Source organism: Hyalella azteca, unplaced genomic scaffold, assembly GCF_000764305.2.
Source record: "Hyalella azteca isolate HAZT.00-mixed unplaced genomic scaffold, Hazt_2.0.2 contig5794, whole genome shotgun sequence".
In the NCBI taxonomy this organism is placed as follows: domain Eukaryota; kingdom Metazoa; phylum Arthropoda; class Malacostraca; order Amphipoda; family Hyalellidae; genus Hyalella; species Hyalella azteca.
This window is the reverse complement of record NW_025935974.1, coordinates 55,016-72,116: the sequence shown is the minus strand read 5'-3', so window position 1 is coordinate 72,116 and position 17,101 is coordinate 55,016. Positions and strand designations below refer to the sequence as shown.

General features: G+C 36.1%; 1 protein-coding gene across 1 annotated transcript; it reads right to left on the bottom strand.

Moving 5' to 3' along the window:
• Nucleotides 1–8: 8 nt before the first annotated feature.
• LOC108668224 lies at nt 9–16,846 on the bottom strand (the record flags this gene model as incomplete). Its single annotated transcript, XM_018155395.1, has 2 exons — nt 16,295–16,846; nt 9–115 (listed from the first exon to the last, which is right to left on the bottom strand). Coding segments are annotated over exons 1-2 (312 nt in total), but the record flags the coding sequence as incomplete, so codon positions are not given.
• Nucleotides 16,847–17,101: the final 255 nt, after the last annotated feature.

Here is a 17,101-nt window from a genome sequence, read left to right as displayed (position 1 = left end):
GCTGGTGCAGTGATGGGAAGGTTTTTGTCGGGCGCCGGAGGAACTTTCTGAGGCCGGCCACAGCTGGTGAGCTCCTCCATGAGGCCTACCAGCCCTCGGTTGCAGCTGCCGCTCGCTGCACACACAAGTGCGTTAAAGTCATTGGAAAAACTCTGAGGAAATAGACAAAGTGTATGAAGATATCGTTATGACAGAAAACGTAAAATTTACATTGTAGATTAGTTGGAGGGAAAAATTTTTAAAGGCGGAAAATGAGTTAAAATAAACAGGAAATGGTGTGGGTTGCTAAAGAATTTAAGAAATTTAAAATTGAAATACTGGAAGCAAGCTTTTAAAAAATTTAGATTAAACAACTAGTAATAGGGAAATATCTAATTTAAATGATACTGTACGACTAGTTAATTGCTGACCTCTAGCAAATGAAGGTATGAATAGGGATCCCTTATAAGTTCTTATTCTGTCGAAAGAGGACATTTATTAGTAAATTACCTCAGACTGTATTTATACTGGGCTAAATTTTAAAACACCACTGGAAAATTCCGATAAAATTTATATATGAATTTCAATCAGATACAAACCGAAAAATGACAGTAAGATAATCTGAGGTCAAACGCGGAAAAGGTGCGGATTCAAATAAGCAGCTGGAAACAAAAAAAAAATCGCCTTTTGTAAGTTTTAGGATCGAAATTTGAGTAAAATCGTCGTTTCCAACGCGATACAAGGGTTACAGTTTAGATCAAAACAGAAAATGAACAGCGTCACAAACAAGAGCTTCATTTATTAAGTTACTTTCAGATTGTGAAGCTCGTGAATAGAAACTCAAATCGACAATAACAGTAGAAAGTTTAAATTAGATTACTGAGCACGCGGTCCGTGGTGATCTTGATTATTTTTGTTATTGAGATCATGAAAATAAAGAATTTCGAGAATATTACGAAAATGCGCTTGCTACCGTTAAGGTTTTATAAAAATCATACCATCATAGAGAATATTTTATGATTTTACGATAGAAATATTTCTACCGCAATTCCCTGGTGATTTTATATAAAAAAAATCATTGGTTGAAACAACGAAATTCTTCATGATGTAATTCCGCTAATGGGTTCATGGATCTGCCTCTCGATGAAGTTTCTGATAAATACTACGACAGACGTCACTTATAATAATGATATTATAATAATAATAATAGCGGTTTCAGCGTTATTAGGCCGTAGGCCTGTCGCCGATTCTTAACATCGCAGAACATTCACAGCATTTTGCGGTCTCGAACTCGCAACGCACTGCTACAATTTTACTGTGCTTAACCGCCCGGCCTCCTTGCCGATTCTGACCAGAAACTGGCGCACAGAGCTGGGATCGAACCCGCGCCTCTCTGCGACAATCTTGGTATTCTGAACTTTAACCACTGGGCCACCCTGCCCAGTTTACTTTCATGTAGTAAATCGTTTTCATTTGACACCCGAAATATTTGCTATTGTTACTGATGTAAATGGTTCATTAACTTAGCATTAAATATCGTTGAAGTGAAGAATTGTTCGAACAGCAGAGCTTAGCAGCATCAATGCGTGGCAGAGCTGGTATCGTACTGGTGAAAAATTAGGAGGCGATCATGAATTGAGCGTCAAAGGCAAGTATCAACAATCGAGATAAAACAGACTATTTTGCAAGAATTTAACTGTGTTACCGAATTTTTTTTAAGCATGCAGCAAGCGTCAGCCTTTTAGCAGGCAAATTCGAGTTCTTAATTAGTAATAATGTAATGTCCACAAATTTGAGATCAATCACGCATGGAAGCGCTCAAAGAGGCGATCGACCAAAATGATCCTAGTCCTACTTCAAACTCGATATTAAGAAACTACGGTACCTTGGAAATTAAACTTTATACTTTTTTAAATATATTCCTACAACTTTCAAACAATATCAGACTAAAATTAAATTGTTTAAGAATTACTAATCAAAACATAGATTAGTTTTTTTTAGTATTATAATGGAGGAGGAATCACACCACACACGCTGTTTTCAAAAGATTCTTGAAAACGGCGATTCTGGTCCAGTTGAACCTTTCTTGGCTGTGCTATTTGTTATGCCATTGACATCACATGGCACAACTTCTTGCATCACGTTTTGTGCCGCAATATCATAGAAAAAATTATTTATCTGACACAGTTCACTTTTGTAACCAAGGTTTCTAGAAGAAAGCAACTCGGTATCACTTGAAAACAGAAGAATACCAGCACATTTCAGTATTTGTTTTGTTTATTCTTCGATCGTGTTTAAATCGAGCCAATTAATAAGAAAAAGAAAAAAATGGAGAGTAGCGAGAATGAGTAAAACTTCAATGACAGAAAAATATTTATCCAGTTTAAAGTAAAGTCAAGGTAGAGTAAGCAAAGCAAAGCTTCCGATAATAGTAAAATATCATTCTTATTTTAATATCAATAACAGCTACGAATCCTCGTGTAAGAGTGATAACAAAAATATTTGAAACTTGTAATGAACAAGGTTAAAGAAAAATATACAAAAAGCAATTGAGAGCAAACCTCTAAAGAACATTCATCACACAGACCGACCGAGCAATTCAATACAATTAATTGATGTACCTATATAGATTCAATATGTAAAAATAGGAAAACAAATTTCGGAGATTCTTGCGAAACATTATGATTGGTAATTCAACTTCATTTGTAAACAAATCGTTTTTTTTTTCGCTCGAAACTTCAGGCTAATTATCACCAACTCGGGTAGAACAAGAATTTTACACACGCCTTTGAAAAAAAATATATATAGAGGCCAACTCTCATAATTTTTTCGACGAAGAGAGCTGCTCAACTGAGATCTGGTCCTGATTTTTCAACAATAAACATTTAGTTTTATAGATTTATGATAATTTCCTGCCATCGCTTGTAGAAATCGAATTTATGCCGGCAATGATCACTCATTCAATCACTCATTCGTGGGTGAGCAGATTCTGTTCATTTGTACCGCTGCTCGCGAAATTAAAGATATATGTAAATATTAAATAGAAATTAAATTAAATATTAAATAGTACGTAAAATGGCAGAAAATTCGATGTAAAATCAGTTAATTAAATAGCATAGTCAAATTTCAAACTATTTCTAAGCATTCTATGAAACGTGCGATGAATACGTGGCGACACCCCAGCTGCTAAATGCCGGTGTTAGGTGCAACAACACGATCAGTCTTACGCCATGTGAAATAAATATATCAACAGTCAGAAGTCGGCTAACATTTGCAGTGCAACGAGTGGGATCCCCGCCGTAATTCCCATAGCCCTCTTGAAATAGTGAATCGTTTTGCATTGTCGTACAGTGAATTTCTCTGAGTGAGAATAGAGTTTCTAACATTCCATTATTTATAAAAAATCGATTATTCAAAGTGCTGTGCCGATCCGAAAAAATAATTATTATTTATACTAATAATGAGTAAAATGATCTCTGTGTAATTCATATGGAAACGCAACCAAAAGTCAGTTATTTGGATACTGCAAATAACTATTATTTGGATTCTGCAAAATAAAAAAATCATAGGGTGCAAAATGTCCTCCCGAGCTCGTATTGTGCAGCTATAGCGCACAGGATGGTCAGAGCTGAGATGAATTTGATCAGGCTGATAGCTCGAGAGAAGTTGTCGAAAAAACTTCAGAGCTTGAACATAACAGATGAAATAAGCGCTTGATCGTCAAATTATTTCGACTAAAATCTATCCATTAATCGTGGAGAAAATTAGTAATTCGTAAATGAAAGGCTTTAATTTTCGAAGTAAGCAATGTTTAAAAGTTAGTCGCTTTCAATTACATACATTTTATCAGTCAATCTGCTCAAAGAATCTTAATGATTACTTTCGCAGCAGCCATGTAAGAAATACCTCCTTACAAAACAATTCTTACGGATAAATTAAAAGTAGACTCATCGAGAGATATTCTTTATCCTTCTTGTCTCAGAACATGAAGGATGAACATGAACAATTTACTATCTCAGCGGGACCACGCAATCGCTTCAAGTAACGATTGGCCGGGATGTGAAGAGCATTTTGATTATGTGGTTGCATTTATAGGCGTCGGCGTTACAGGGTATATTGCGAAGTAGAAAGCACGTCCTAGAAGATCAATGTCTTCCACGGCCAGCAAAGGAGATCCGTAAAAAACGCACATTTAACTTGCGACAGAGTGCCGCTACTATCAATAATTCACGTCACGTTTAAGGCTAAATTAGTACCAAAAGATCGATATTTGAAGCCAGCTGAGCAACAAAATCCACGAAAAAAGTACAAAAAAATTTAAACAAGCAAGCTTCATGTATATTGAAAATGTTTGAATTTACTGACAGCAAAAGTAAATGCATGAATGGTGACTTGTATTCGAAGTTAATTGGAATATTCGGTGCACGCTTACACAAGTGCAATTTTCAAATCCGTTCCCTGGATTGAAAGTCCGCGGACTGCTTTCACGGAAAAAACAGCACAAACAAGTCTCCATCAGACAACGCTGCTCGAATACCGAACAAACGTGAAAAAGTAAAAAACACGAGAACAAGGCACAGAGCATGTTGCTGATACCGATAAAATTTGCCAATAAACAAATAATGTGAACAAACCAGAGAAAAACGCGAACGTTGGATGTTAACAATTAATAGGATTTCGTTGATAACTCTAATGTCAGATGAATAATTTTATTACAACGCCACATATCGTATTGAAGTAGAACAATAAATTGTTGGGTGCACTCTCCTTGCGCGTTCAACAAATAAAACCTTCAAATGAGTTGCGACGCAATGCGAATATAAAAGCAGACTTTACCTACTCAGGCTCCGAAATCGGAGTTTGCTGTCACTCACATTGAGCAGCGGGACCTTGAACGAGAGTAATTGGCTCTCGATCATGTCGAGTAGGGGAAACGAATCCCTCGTAAATCCTAAAACGAGTGAAGCTCGTTAAAGTTTATCTGTCCACAGAGGAACGATTTGAAAGAAATCTTCGGGAAAAACCTTGCTTCGAAAGGGAAATAACTTTTTTTGTCGAAAAATATTCTGAAGCAAATGTACTTTTAGCATAATGGCACGAGTATTTTAGGATAGCTAACTGAAATGATAATTGTTTTAGCAAGAATTATCCATGACGAAAGAATTGGTCAACAGATATAGAACATGCATTGATGTCTCACAACAGCAAATCTCAAGCCCAAGACGTAGTAAATTGCTTCATCAGCAGATGCTACGTAGGAGCTTAGTTTCGTAACTCCAAAACAGCACACTTCGATGCTCCAACAATGACTCAAAACGATTCGATCTCACTAAAGCAATTTACAACGATTGGCACACAGTTTTGATACAAATTCTAACACGTTTCAAGCAATTTTTAAATTATGTAGCTGCAATTCTTTTAAGCGATGCGCACAAATCAAATCATATTTAATGATTTGACAAAGATTACCCAATGACAATTAAATTACCTCTTAAAACTTTCATTAGAGATTAGAATTGAAATTTAGGCTGCTCTGCAAGCAATATTCGATTGCGAAATATTTGATATGATCTTGCGTTCAAATTGAAGGTTGCAATAGGAATTTATGTTTTCTAAGTAACCGGAAGAATCATTATAAGAGTCAAACCTGTAAACAATACATTTTAAGCGTTAGCTGTTGCACGAGTTGATTGTAATTTAAAATGCGATGTTTGACTTGCCTATACTGCACGAACTATGAGCGTACGTGACATTGATACTCTCGTTTACCACGTGAAATTATGTCTGGATGACCCGCAAAAATTGCTAAAGCTGTTTAAAATTTCTATTTTATTTTTCTGAGTGTTTCGTGCGGTTTTATGTTGTGCATGGCGGAATGATGTGCTGCACCTTGTGAGTATCGACTTGTCTGACATATTAACAGCAAAGCTATGGTACCGGATAGGAAATGATATTAAAAAAGTACCTTAAGCATCCATCACTTGTCATAGGTACAGAATGTCAAAACCCAAAATAGACAATTTAATAATCACTTGTTGTCACAGGTACAGGATGTCAAAATAGACAATTTAATAATGAATGAAGCTGTTGCCTGCATGGAGGGGAGGCTGAGCTATGCAAAGCTCTCATAATTGCAGCGGCTTTTCAATATTCATTGGATGGCGCAGGATGAAGACTTGCACATAGAAATAACACACAGCGGCCGCTTGTCATACTGATGAAGAGATGAGGGCATCAATATTCTTTCTCAATTAATATTCATGAGCCATCTAACAACAGGGTTTGTGAATCACAGCCCAACCATTATTGTCATTCTTTACAGTAGAACAAAACTGTTCAGATAAACGTTTGGGGATGTTATTATTCGATCATAATGGCTTCATGTCACATATGTAAATACTTGTGAAACTAAAATAAACTATACACGAGTTGGGATATCTATGATCTTCATCATTATTATTATTATTATTCTATGAAGAGATTATCTCAACGTCTATTATAAACAGAACTTCGAGGGCACTTTATATAATGAGAAAACTAAGAAAATAGAGTCATCTTTAAAATTATGGAATAAAACTCATACAACAGTTTATACAATAATTGTTGAGAAAATTTTATGTTTTGGACAGAAACAAAATTCATTCCTCGATAGAAGTAGAAAAAATTCTAAAATAAAACTTCAGCAGCCGGAGTGCCGCGAAATAAATGCAGAAATTAAATGCATTTAGAAAAGAAAGAGAGAAATGCATCTAACGAAACGCGTTCAGGATCAGTGAGGCTGTGACGTTAAAGGCCGATCACTTTCGATATTTTCCATGAATGGTAATAAACAGATCCGATGCGCAGGTGGTAATTATTATGAGTTTATTGGAGATATAACGAGATATGAAGTCAAAGGTGATTTTTTTTTCTGTAGATATTAATCGATGAGAAACTTTCTAAGATCAAAGGGATTGGAATGGCATGGCATAGAAATCCTCCAATTGACAGAAAACAGGCGGTTCGACATTCAAATGAAATGCTAAGTGGGAGCCAAGGCCGGATTGGACTAGGCCGGTTTTCAAACAGATTACGATCGCACAATGTGATGTTAACTAAATGTAGACAGGGCGAAACTATGGCCATCAAAGTAACGAGGCGGACGCAGCGGCGAAAAAAATCGTGCCTAAGGAAATTAATGGTTACAAATTTAAACCAAATGAATGGAATGGAACGTGTTGTAAATTACTGTCAATGGTTAAATAGCTTAAGTTAAAATTATTTCATTGGTATCATGTGGAGGCAAACTGTGATTCCGGGAATGAAATGAGCTTTATTTCCTCACATAATCGCAAACAAAATGATAAGTAGAGTATTGCAGAGTTTGAGATTAGCAAGAGACAGACAAATTAAGCAATTCACCAGCCACGTGTTGCCACGCCGGCAATATACGGCAACCTGCATCCTGTTTGCTCGACTTAACCAAGTGACTCTCAAGAGGCTCCGGATTATGCAATATCCGTGATTAAGATCTGGACAGCCCAATTTACAATTCAGCTATTAACTGCACGCGACACCATGCACACAAGATATTTGTACTATTTTCCCGAAGAAATTCGATAATAAATTTCCCGAAAAAGAAAGAAACTCAGAACGAATCATATTTTATAGGACGATAATATCCCAATATTTTTATAACGTTTCAGGAAACAATGTTAGAAGCACACGTGACAAGCGGTAACAAAATAAAAAATATAACTCGGTACTCATTGCAGTGAGTGACAGAGAGCGCATTTTCTCGTCGACGAAAACTTGAGGTCACGGACAGACGGACGGACAGATGGACAGACAGATAGACATACAGACGGACATGGCGAACACATTATTGCATTTTTTCCATAAATGAGAAAATGCGATAAAAATGTCAGATAAATGCACGCACTCGCCGATCCCTTCAAGCTTACCAGTGTTCCCATATTAAACGTAAATTTTTGAACCACGTACCCCGAATATCTACTGATTTTCTCCATCAGGGATCGAAAGCTCAACAAAAAGTTAAGCATTAGGTCAACTTAAAGTTGTTTTAAGTTATTACCATCGAATAAGCTTTAATCTGGTTGCTTCAGGAAGATGAAGTAAAAACGGAACGTGCGCTAATTCTCAATTTCACGGCGCTGCTAGTCGTAGTTTTAGCTAATAGAGCTCCATTAAGGAGTGCTAGATGGTTTGTTATTTTTTCGCTGCAAAAGACCTTACGTTTAGCGTAAATTAAAAAAGCTTACTTCATTATTTATGTGTCCTCGCTGTAAAAAAATTGCCTTCCTTTGCCTCTTCAAAATATTAAAATATTATTTATACTATCTCTTGATGAAAAAAAGAGTAAAGTAACCTGCTGCTTAAAAGGCAGAAGCGCTTAGTGTTGCTGTTGGCAATAACGCTTGTATCGCTTTATGATATCGAAGCGGTCTGTTCTAACATTTAAGCGCTTCATGTATACGACGGGTGAGGACAACTGTCGCAAATTTGTTTTGAATTTTGAGTCGAAAATCGGATGGACTTGAGATAATACCATGATGTTTCTATACAAAGTTTTTTGGCATGAAGGAACAAGTTTTCTTTTGGAAGGCAAATAATCAGCTTTCTTGTTGGCTTAGTTTGACGTTTGCTGGATTATCAGAAATAATAGCTACACAAAATTGCCTTTTGATCAAAAAGAAGGGGTCTAAAAATAAATGCAGTAAGAATTCAAGAAAAAAAACCTAGTGAATAACCAACTAATTCGAACTAAAATTCAACTTATAATTCACATATTAATAAGATAGTTAATAGATAGATAGTATATACTTTAATATTATTAACAGTGGTTCATAATATCTACGTCCTATAGCTAATTACATGAGATCTATAACGGACTGCTTAAAAAGTTGCGAAAACGTGAAAGCTGGAAGCAAATTCAAGTTCTCAAAACGTAAACAAATCAGAAACTGATATTTTTATATGTTCGTCTGCACAGCGCGGGTAATAACGAAAATTGTTATTTTCAAATGTGAAGCGAGTATATTAGAGCACATCGGCTGCAAAAATCTGGTAATGAACTGTCTATCCGCTATATATTTCAAATCCCAGAAATATTTCCCCGGCGAGCTTCAGAGCTCATAGCTTTAATTAATTTTAAACTAACGAATGCAATTACTGAAATTCCATATAAAAATTTTATAACTACCATTGAACTTTTCCCAGAGGCCCACAAACTAGAGAAATTTTTCAGGATTTCAATGTAAACGTTCAGTTTACCGCCCCCTAATGAAACAATCAAAGGAACATCATTAGTAGCTCAAAATACTTGATTAAATGCCACAGAAAACTTTCATTTGAATAAGAGAAGACAAATAGAAAATTATTGGATACTCTGCCAACAATGTGCTCATGATTTTTAATTGTTTAGGAGATCAACGGAAACAGAGAAGTTGCTCCGTAAATTATAAGAGCTTAGCTCAACGATCCCGATGACCCTGAGCAGATGCCTTCGACATCAAATGAGTATCGCGTTTACTATAATGCTTAAGTATTAAGTTTCTTGTCATGATAAGAAATCATGAAATTAAATTCCTGAGGGCACGCATAAAAATTATTTTGTAAAACTCCTTAGATTTTTCTTTGTCATTGCTTTTGGTCTTGCGTAATGGCGAATTGAGCCGCTTGTTAGTTTGTTGACCTGGAAACTAAAAATAACATCCAGATATAACATTTAAAATCAGAAATAACTGAATCAATGAATCGGTAATATGAAAATCACTTCAATAGATGAATTTTTCTGAATTTGGGGTACCAAACAACACTTACTAATGGGCCCACTTAATTACGTCGAATTACACGCCATGCAATACTTATACCGAAACTGTTTACTACATTATTGGAGTCGCTAAAACTATTTAAAGGCCATTGTATAATGTTATAATAGCCCCTAAATATTGTGTTATTTGTACGTGAGTCTTTAAAACAAGGAATCAGCATTCGAACATTTTTATCAGGAATAAAAAAAAATAAATAAGCCCATGTTAAATTTTAATTCACGAGCCATCATTGATATTTAGGTTTGGTGCCTGGAAATTACAGTAAAGATACGCCATGTAAATTGCCGAGCTGACTTCAGTGCTAAGATATGGCGTCCTAAAGGTAAAGCTTGTATTTTGCAGGTCAACTTCTCAATAACCTCGCATTTGTTTTCTCGAGGAGATCGATACCTCAAGAAAAGGAAATTTTTACACAAGAATATAAGCTCTTTATCATAAAAAATGACTGTTTTAGTACACGTAGTTATTTAGAGATCAAACATCATTTATCTATCCATACTTGACGGTTGCCGAAGACATTTGATTAAAATAATGGAAAAAAGAGGATTTAGATTTTAAATTGGCATTTCTTGCACGCGGACAAGACTCGCACGCGTCGCGAGAACGAAGATTCACGCATGACGCTAGGAAAATAATATAAAAAATTGGATTAGCTTGATGACATAAATATAATGCAGCAGTTGGGGAGGTTGTCAAATTCGTGAAAAGTCTAATAATGTTCAGCGCAGAATTTCGCAGGAGCAACGCTGTGAACATTGAACAGAGAAGTATACTATCCAGCGTAGAGCTTTGCGAAAGTTTATCAGCATAAACTGTACAAATGAATAAGAAGAATTCATAAATACTCCTACTAGAAAGAAAAAACTTGCGGCTGATTATAAAAAATAATCATATGTGTAAGAAGGTTATCCGCACTACTGCGCGGAGTAGTACCTGTTGTAAGGCCTAGCCAGTCAAGTTAGAGCACTTTGTCTCTGGTGTCCCTACGAGGCTGACTGAGCTATTATAGGCTGCAGAACGCTATTCTCAGGTACGAGTGAATATGGATTAGTGCTCTTCAATAAGTGTCTGTGAATTATTGTATTTTGGATTATTGAATTATCTTTCTGTATTGTTCATTTCGACGTGTATTTATTTGTGTCATTTATTTGTCTCGGCAGGATAGAGCGAAGTCCCTCTCCTCAATGTAGTCTCTCTGTAATTTAATAGTCTAGTGATGATCGCGATTCTAAACTGTTGGGATTCTTGAATAAATATATAAACTTTTCATCTATCAACTGAACCCGACATCATCACAATATGCTCGAGCGTTAGTTTGAATATTTTCGGGAACTTCCAATATTAACCAAAATTAAAACTAGCATGATCACAAACTTGAAGCTGGTACAATAGTGAGTTCTGCAAGCTAGGATCATAGAGAAGAGACCTCCTCTAGGACTGCCAAATAAAGAGTAAAACGCTCAGGAACATCTCTTTAGAAATGTTCTAAGTGAGGCAGACGGCTCACAGAAGACACACATGTTCCCAGCGAGCACTAATGGGCGAACGCGTTTCTTTGATGAGAAAAGATTTTAATTATCGCCGAGTCGCTCCTACGTATTGGCCGCTTTCAAGGAGCTCACAAGGAATTTATGTAAGTGGATAAGATTTGCCGTACTCTCATGCTAAAACAAATTGAAATTTTTATCAATTTATTGTATTACGAGCATGCAAATATACTCGTATTCTCGTCGCATGCAAATTGTAATATTAATCAACTGTTGCTCTCGCAAATTTCGCACACCAGTTTAGAAGCTTAATTACATGTGAATTAGAGAAACTTATTATTTTTCACGATCAGCTAATGTATTGTGCCCGGCATAAGAAGAAAAATATATTGAAACTCGAAAATGTCTTGCACATAGGATTAAATTGAAATAGTGCTCCTGAAAATGAATTGATTTGAGTCAGAAATACTGAAACTGTTCATCATAGAACCAGGTAGGCCACTAAATTTTATTATTGAAAGATTTCGGTCAATATCTTGTATAGATTTCGGTTAATATATTGGATAGATTTCGGTCAATATCTTGGATAGATTTCGGTCAATATTTTGGATAGATTTTTAAAAAGCACAGATTTTTAGAATAATATGACCAACTGTTCTATATCCCTAAACCTAATTATGTTTTCGACTTAATATAACTATTTTGCAAACCTCATCACACAAAGAGTTAGAGAATAAATTAATGTACCGGTACTCACTAATTTGCTTTGTATGTAAAAGATCGTAATATAAAATTATACATTTCAGAACAACGGAGGTTAAAAGCAGTTATGTATCGGGAGGTATGGGCCTATTTCTTCAATGCCGACACTTCTATTCTATTCTATAACGATGTGTGGGGACATCAGCTTCCCGCTCATCCTGCTACTGGAGAAGCGTTGGTGTTGTGACAGGATTTATCATTGTGGGTAAAATCTATGCAACTAACTTCATTAGGCAACTCTCACATCCCCTCATGTGACCTAGAGCTCTTCAGAGGGACGCCTCTGGAGTAGCGCTTCTCACCAGCCTGGGCCATACTTTCAAAACTCGCTAAGTTAACGTAAGTCCTTACGCTCTATTTTCTTGTCTATGATTGATGGATTTTGCTTGAAAGGCCGTCAATGATTGGCTGATGAACTTACGATCTCTTAACTTTTTTTTCCTCATCACACAAAGAGTTAGAGAATAAATTAATATACTCACTAATTTGATAGGTATGTAAGAGATCATAATCTAAAATAATACATTGCAGACCAACGTAGGTTACAAGCAGTTATGTATCGGGAGGTATCACGATGTGCCGGGACATCAATTTCTCGTTTATCCTGTTACTGGAGAAGCGTTGGTGTTTTGACAGGATTTATCATTGAGGGTAAAATCTATGCAACTAACTTCATTAGGCAACTCTCGCATCCCCTCATGAGACCTTATATAGGAGCTCTTCAGAGAGACGCCTCTGGAGTAGCGCTTCTCGCCGGCCAAACAACGGTCGTGTTTAGCACATACAAAGGACAACCTCCTCTGCCTACACCACACAACCCATGCCCGACCTACACATTGCAAGAAAAACGAGCCTGCATGATTGTCAAGACAAATAACACGCTTTATCCAAGCTACAACGGCGATCTGAGCGGATGCGGGCGACGGCTTTCATCAGCGATGCGGGCTGTGTGCGTGCATCGCGCACGCAGCCTCGTGAGACGTCGGATCCGCTGTACGGCCTCACTGGGCCAACGATAAATTACGCTATTTTTTGTACAGTATTCATTGCTAAAAATGTTAAGATTGACAGTATGCATCATTAATGTCTATTTCTGATTAATTAGGCAATAAATATATGAAAATTGACTTCAATTTTTGTTAATAATTTTCAATGTCGGTGACTCCCCTTTATGTACTTGATTTTTTTCAATTAAATATCGTAATTGGGTCTTTTGCTTTTCTATAGGTTGTTTTTAGTTAAAGGATTCGCCTTAATCATCGAGATTGCTTGTGATAGTTGATCAACTTTAATTAAATCGAAGTCGATAAAGCTGTTAGATTTGGTTTAATGAGAAAATTTAATAATATGTCAAAGATAATGATTTTAAAGAAATTAGAAATAAAATAGTGAAGTTAACTATCCATAAAACTTGACATTAAAATAATAATAAACATTTAAAAGATTTTTTCCAAGATCAGGCTGAGAAACGAAAGATCATAGCAAAAAAAGTGATCACATGCCTCATACTACGAATAAAATAGTTGTACCAAGTATCAAATATAGCACGATATTAAAATTACTCAGCAGTTGCCAACAAGTGATTTCAGTCTGTAGCCAGAACGTGAGTGGAAAGAGATGGCCAGCGGTCGGCCAGAGCATACTGGCGCTAGCCGACCACGGTCTTTTTAGCGCATTTTCTCATTTATGGAAAAAATGCACTATTGTGCTCGCCATGTCCGTCCGTCCGTCTGTCCGTCCGTGACTTCACGTTTTCGTCGGCGAGAAAATGCGCTCTCTGTCACTCAATACAGTGAGTACTGAGTTATATTTTTTAATCCTTTTAATTACCATTGCCGGGAACAGTGCAGCCAAAAAAGAACTCGGAGAATAGAAACTGATGCATCTCAGAAATGAACTCCCGAATAGCCGCTCCGAAAGTTTGCCGTTCAGTTAGACACACTCTTAATCACTATTGGCAACTGCGTAAGGCTATTTCTATTCAGAATCTTCGGGAAGCTTTTAAAATTCCCCCGGCTTGATCAAGTAAGCAAATTCTATGGCACCGTTGACATGGAGTTGGAGAGCGAGCCTGAAATAAAATCGTAATCAAAAGCAGCATAACCCATAACATAAAGAAAATAAAACAGTTATTAAAATCAGTTATGAAACTCATAACATGAAGCTACTAAAACGGCAACGAAAAAAATTTTAGAATTCAAAACGAAACAGTTAAAACCGTAATTAAAAAGTATTTTTTTTGCGTTGTTTGCCCAAAATATGAAGTAATTAAAATCGTAATGAAAAGCAGAAAAAACATAAAATGAAGGTACAAAAACCGTAATAAAAAGCATTAAAAGAAAGAAAATGAAGCTGCTAAAATCGTAATGAGAAGTATTAAAAACCATAAAATGGAGCTCCAAATCCGTAATATAAAGCAGCTAAACCATAATATGAAGCAAGTGAAACCGTAATCAAAAGTTAAAAGCGCTAAAAGCCACGTCATAAAGCAACTCGAAACGTTATGCAAAGTAGTAAGACTATAAACTGAAGTAATTAAAATCAAAACGAAAAGTAATAAAACCTTAAAATAAAGTAAACAAAACCATGTAGAATAGTAGGAAAAACCTTTGAAATGATGCTACTAAACCGAAATGAAAATAATTAAAACCATAAAATGAACCATTAAACCAAATTAAAAATAAAAAATTCTGCCCGTAATATAAATCAGTAAAAACCATCCCATGAAGAAACTTAAACCGTAATAATAATCAAAGAAAATATAAAATGAAGAATTTAAAAATTAACGAAACGCAATTAGCACCACAACTAAAAGCAACAAAAACCGCAACAAAAAATATAAAAAAAAACTCAACATTGAGGATTAATGTCGTAAAACCAAAAATCCAAAAACAGCAACAAAAAAAAACTTACATCAGCAAAGGTGATACATCAGCAAGGGGATACATCAGCACGACATATCAGCCAGATTATAGAAGTGCTCTCAAAAACGTCGTGATGCAAATGACGTACAAGTAGGGTTATAGCACCACTAAAAAAAACTTGACTTGCGACGTGTGCACTGAAGAGAAAATGTATGGGTCATACAGTCTAAATAGCGACACTTTCTCCTTGTAGCGCTTACAGTACATGCCTTACTTTTTCCAGGGCATACCGGGCAAAAGAGGCCTCACATTGGAGCAAAGTTTAACTCTGAGTGTAGAAGTGAACACAAACTTGCTATTTGTTCACGTAAACACAAAAAAAATAAATAAATAGAGAAGATATTAAAAAGTAATCAGTTTTGTCTCTAAATTGAAACTCAAGCGCAAACAACAGTGAAACAGTTGATGAAATTAAAATATGCAAAATATATAAATCCGATTATAGATTTCATAAATCGTGTAGCATAAGGAAAAAAATCAGATAATGCAGAAAATGAAGGGAAATAATTTAAGGGAGAAAATAATTCATTTATAGTCAATAATTATTCAAATTATACTTAAATTATATAATTATAATTATTAAAATAAAAAATAATTGACATAAATTACAGGAGGAATGGTTCTCGTTTAAAAAATAGCGGAAGAATAATCTACAAGAAAAAAATGAGGTGATTGTTTAAGGAACAAATAATGCAGGAATGATTCGTGTCATCGGACACCTGCCGTGATCAAACGCTCGTCATTCCTCGAAGTCTTCACAGTTTCGAGAGTCCACATTTATAATAAATCCCACACTAAAAAATGTGAGGATTCAGTGCGCTTAACGCCGTTTGAAGTGGCGAGATAATCCGTCTCTGTTTGTCCTACATCCACGAGCCCTCGAACAGCCCGTGAAACAAACCAAGTTGGCCATGGCAAGAAGTTTCTAGTGAACTAGCGTCCTGGAAGTTGTGGCAGCATCTGTGCGCGTCTGTCTTCGGGACGCCAAATCGATCAATATGGACATTTTCTCCATTTCGATTGAACTACTTGCGATAGCTTCGTGTAATTGAGCGGGCATCTGTAAGAAACTCAACAAGATTCTCCTCAAAAAAATGCGCAGCATGTACGAATGAACGCAGTTCGGTTGTAAACGTGAGCAAGAAAACAGACCAAAAGCGAGCATGAAGTCAATGGAACGAAAAATTTAACCCGAGAACACAAGGAAGTCAATGGAATGAAAAATTTAACCCAAGAACACAAGGAAGTCAATGGAATAAAAAATTTTACCCGATAACACAAAAGAAACTTAGATTGCCACAGAGCTCACCTCTACTGAAGGCACTCATGGCCCCTTGCTGGCCATCTCCCTCTGCTGAAGACGCGCAGCAGCAGCAGCCACAGAAACAGCTCCGGAACGCGCACAACAGTGAGGAGAATTTCTTGGGGCATTGTTTGCTCTTGGGGAGTTTTTTGGCGGTCCCCTCAGCGGGCGACACCACCAACACTCGCGAAGTTCTTGAGGTTTCAACCATGGGGAACGAACTCCCTTGACTTTTACCGGTAAACAAATAGGGGAGGAATTGACGTGGTCTCTGAGACTGATGACTTGATGACGGACTTCTAGGGGGATTCCGTCTTTCCTGGTATTCGGTTGGTTCAGCTCTTAGAAAATCTTTAAAAACTTCTATAATATGACAAGTTAACAATAATAATTTATAGGTGACTTTATGAAAAGTTTAAATAAATTTACTGATTGAAAATAAGGAAATTGAGAAATGTTACGAAAATAGTGCAGCCAAAAATTTTGGATTCGATAAATACGACACAAAATTAAGCTGGATTAGTTGCATTTTTTCTACGGTGTCTGAGAAAAATATCCTGGAAAGAAATAAAGAAAGATTTATACAAATTACATGGATTGTGATATCACGACAAAATCATTAACAGATGTTATGAACTTTAACTGCCATGAAGTAATATCTATATGATTCAATTAATATAAAAGTATGATACGCAATTGATAGAAATTATTGAATGCACTAAGTTATATGGAATGATACATATTATTAATTTCAAACCCAAATATTTGAAGATCATAGAAGCCCAAACTTTCCAACTTAAAACTGCACGACTA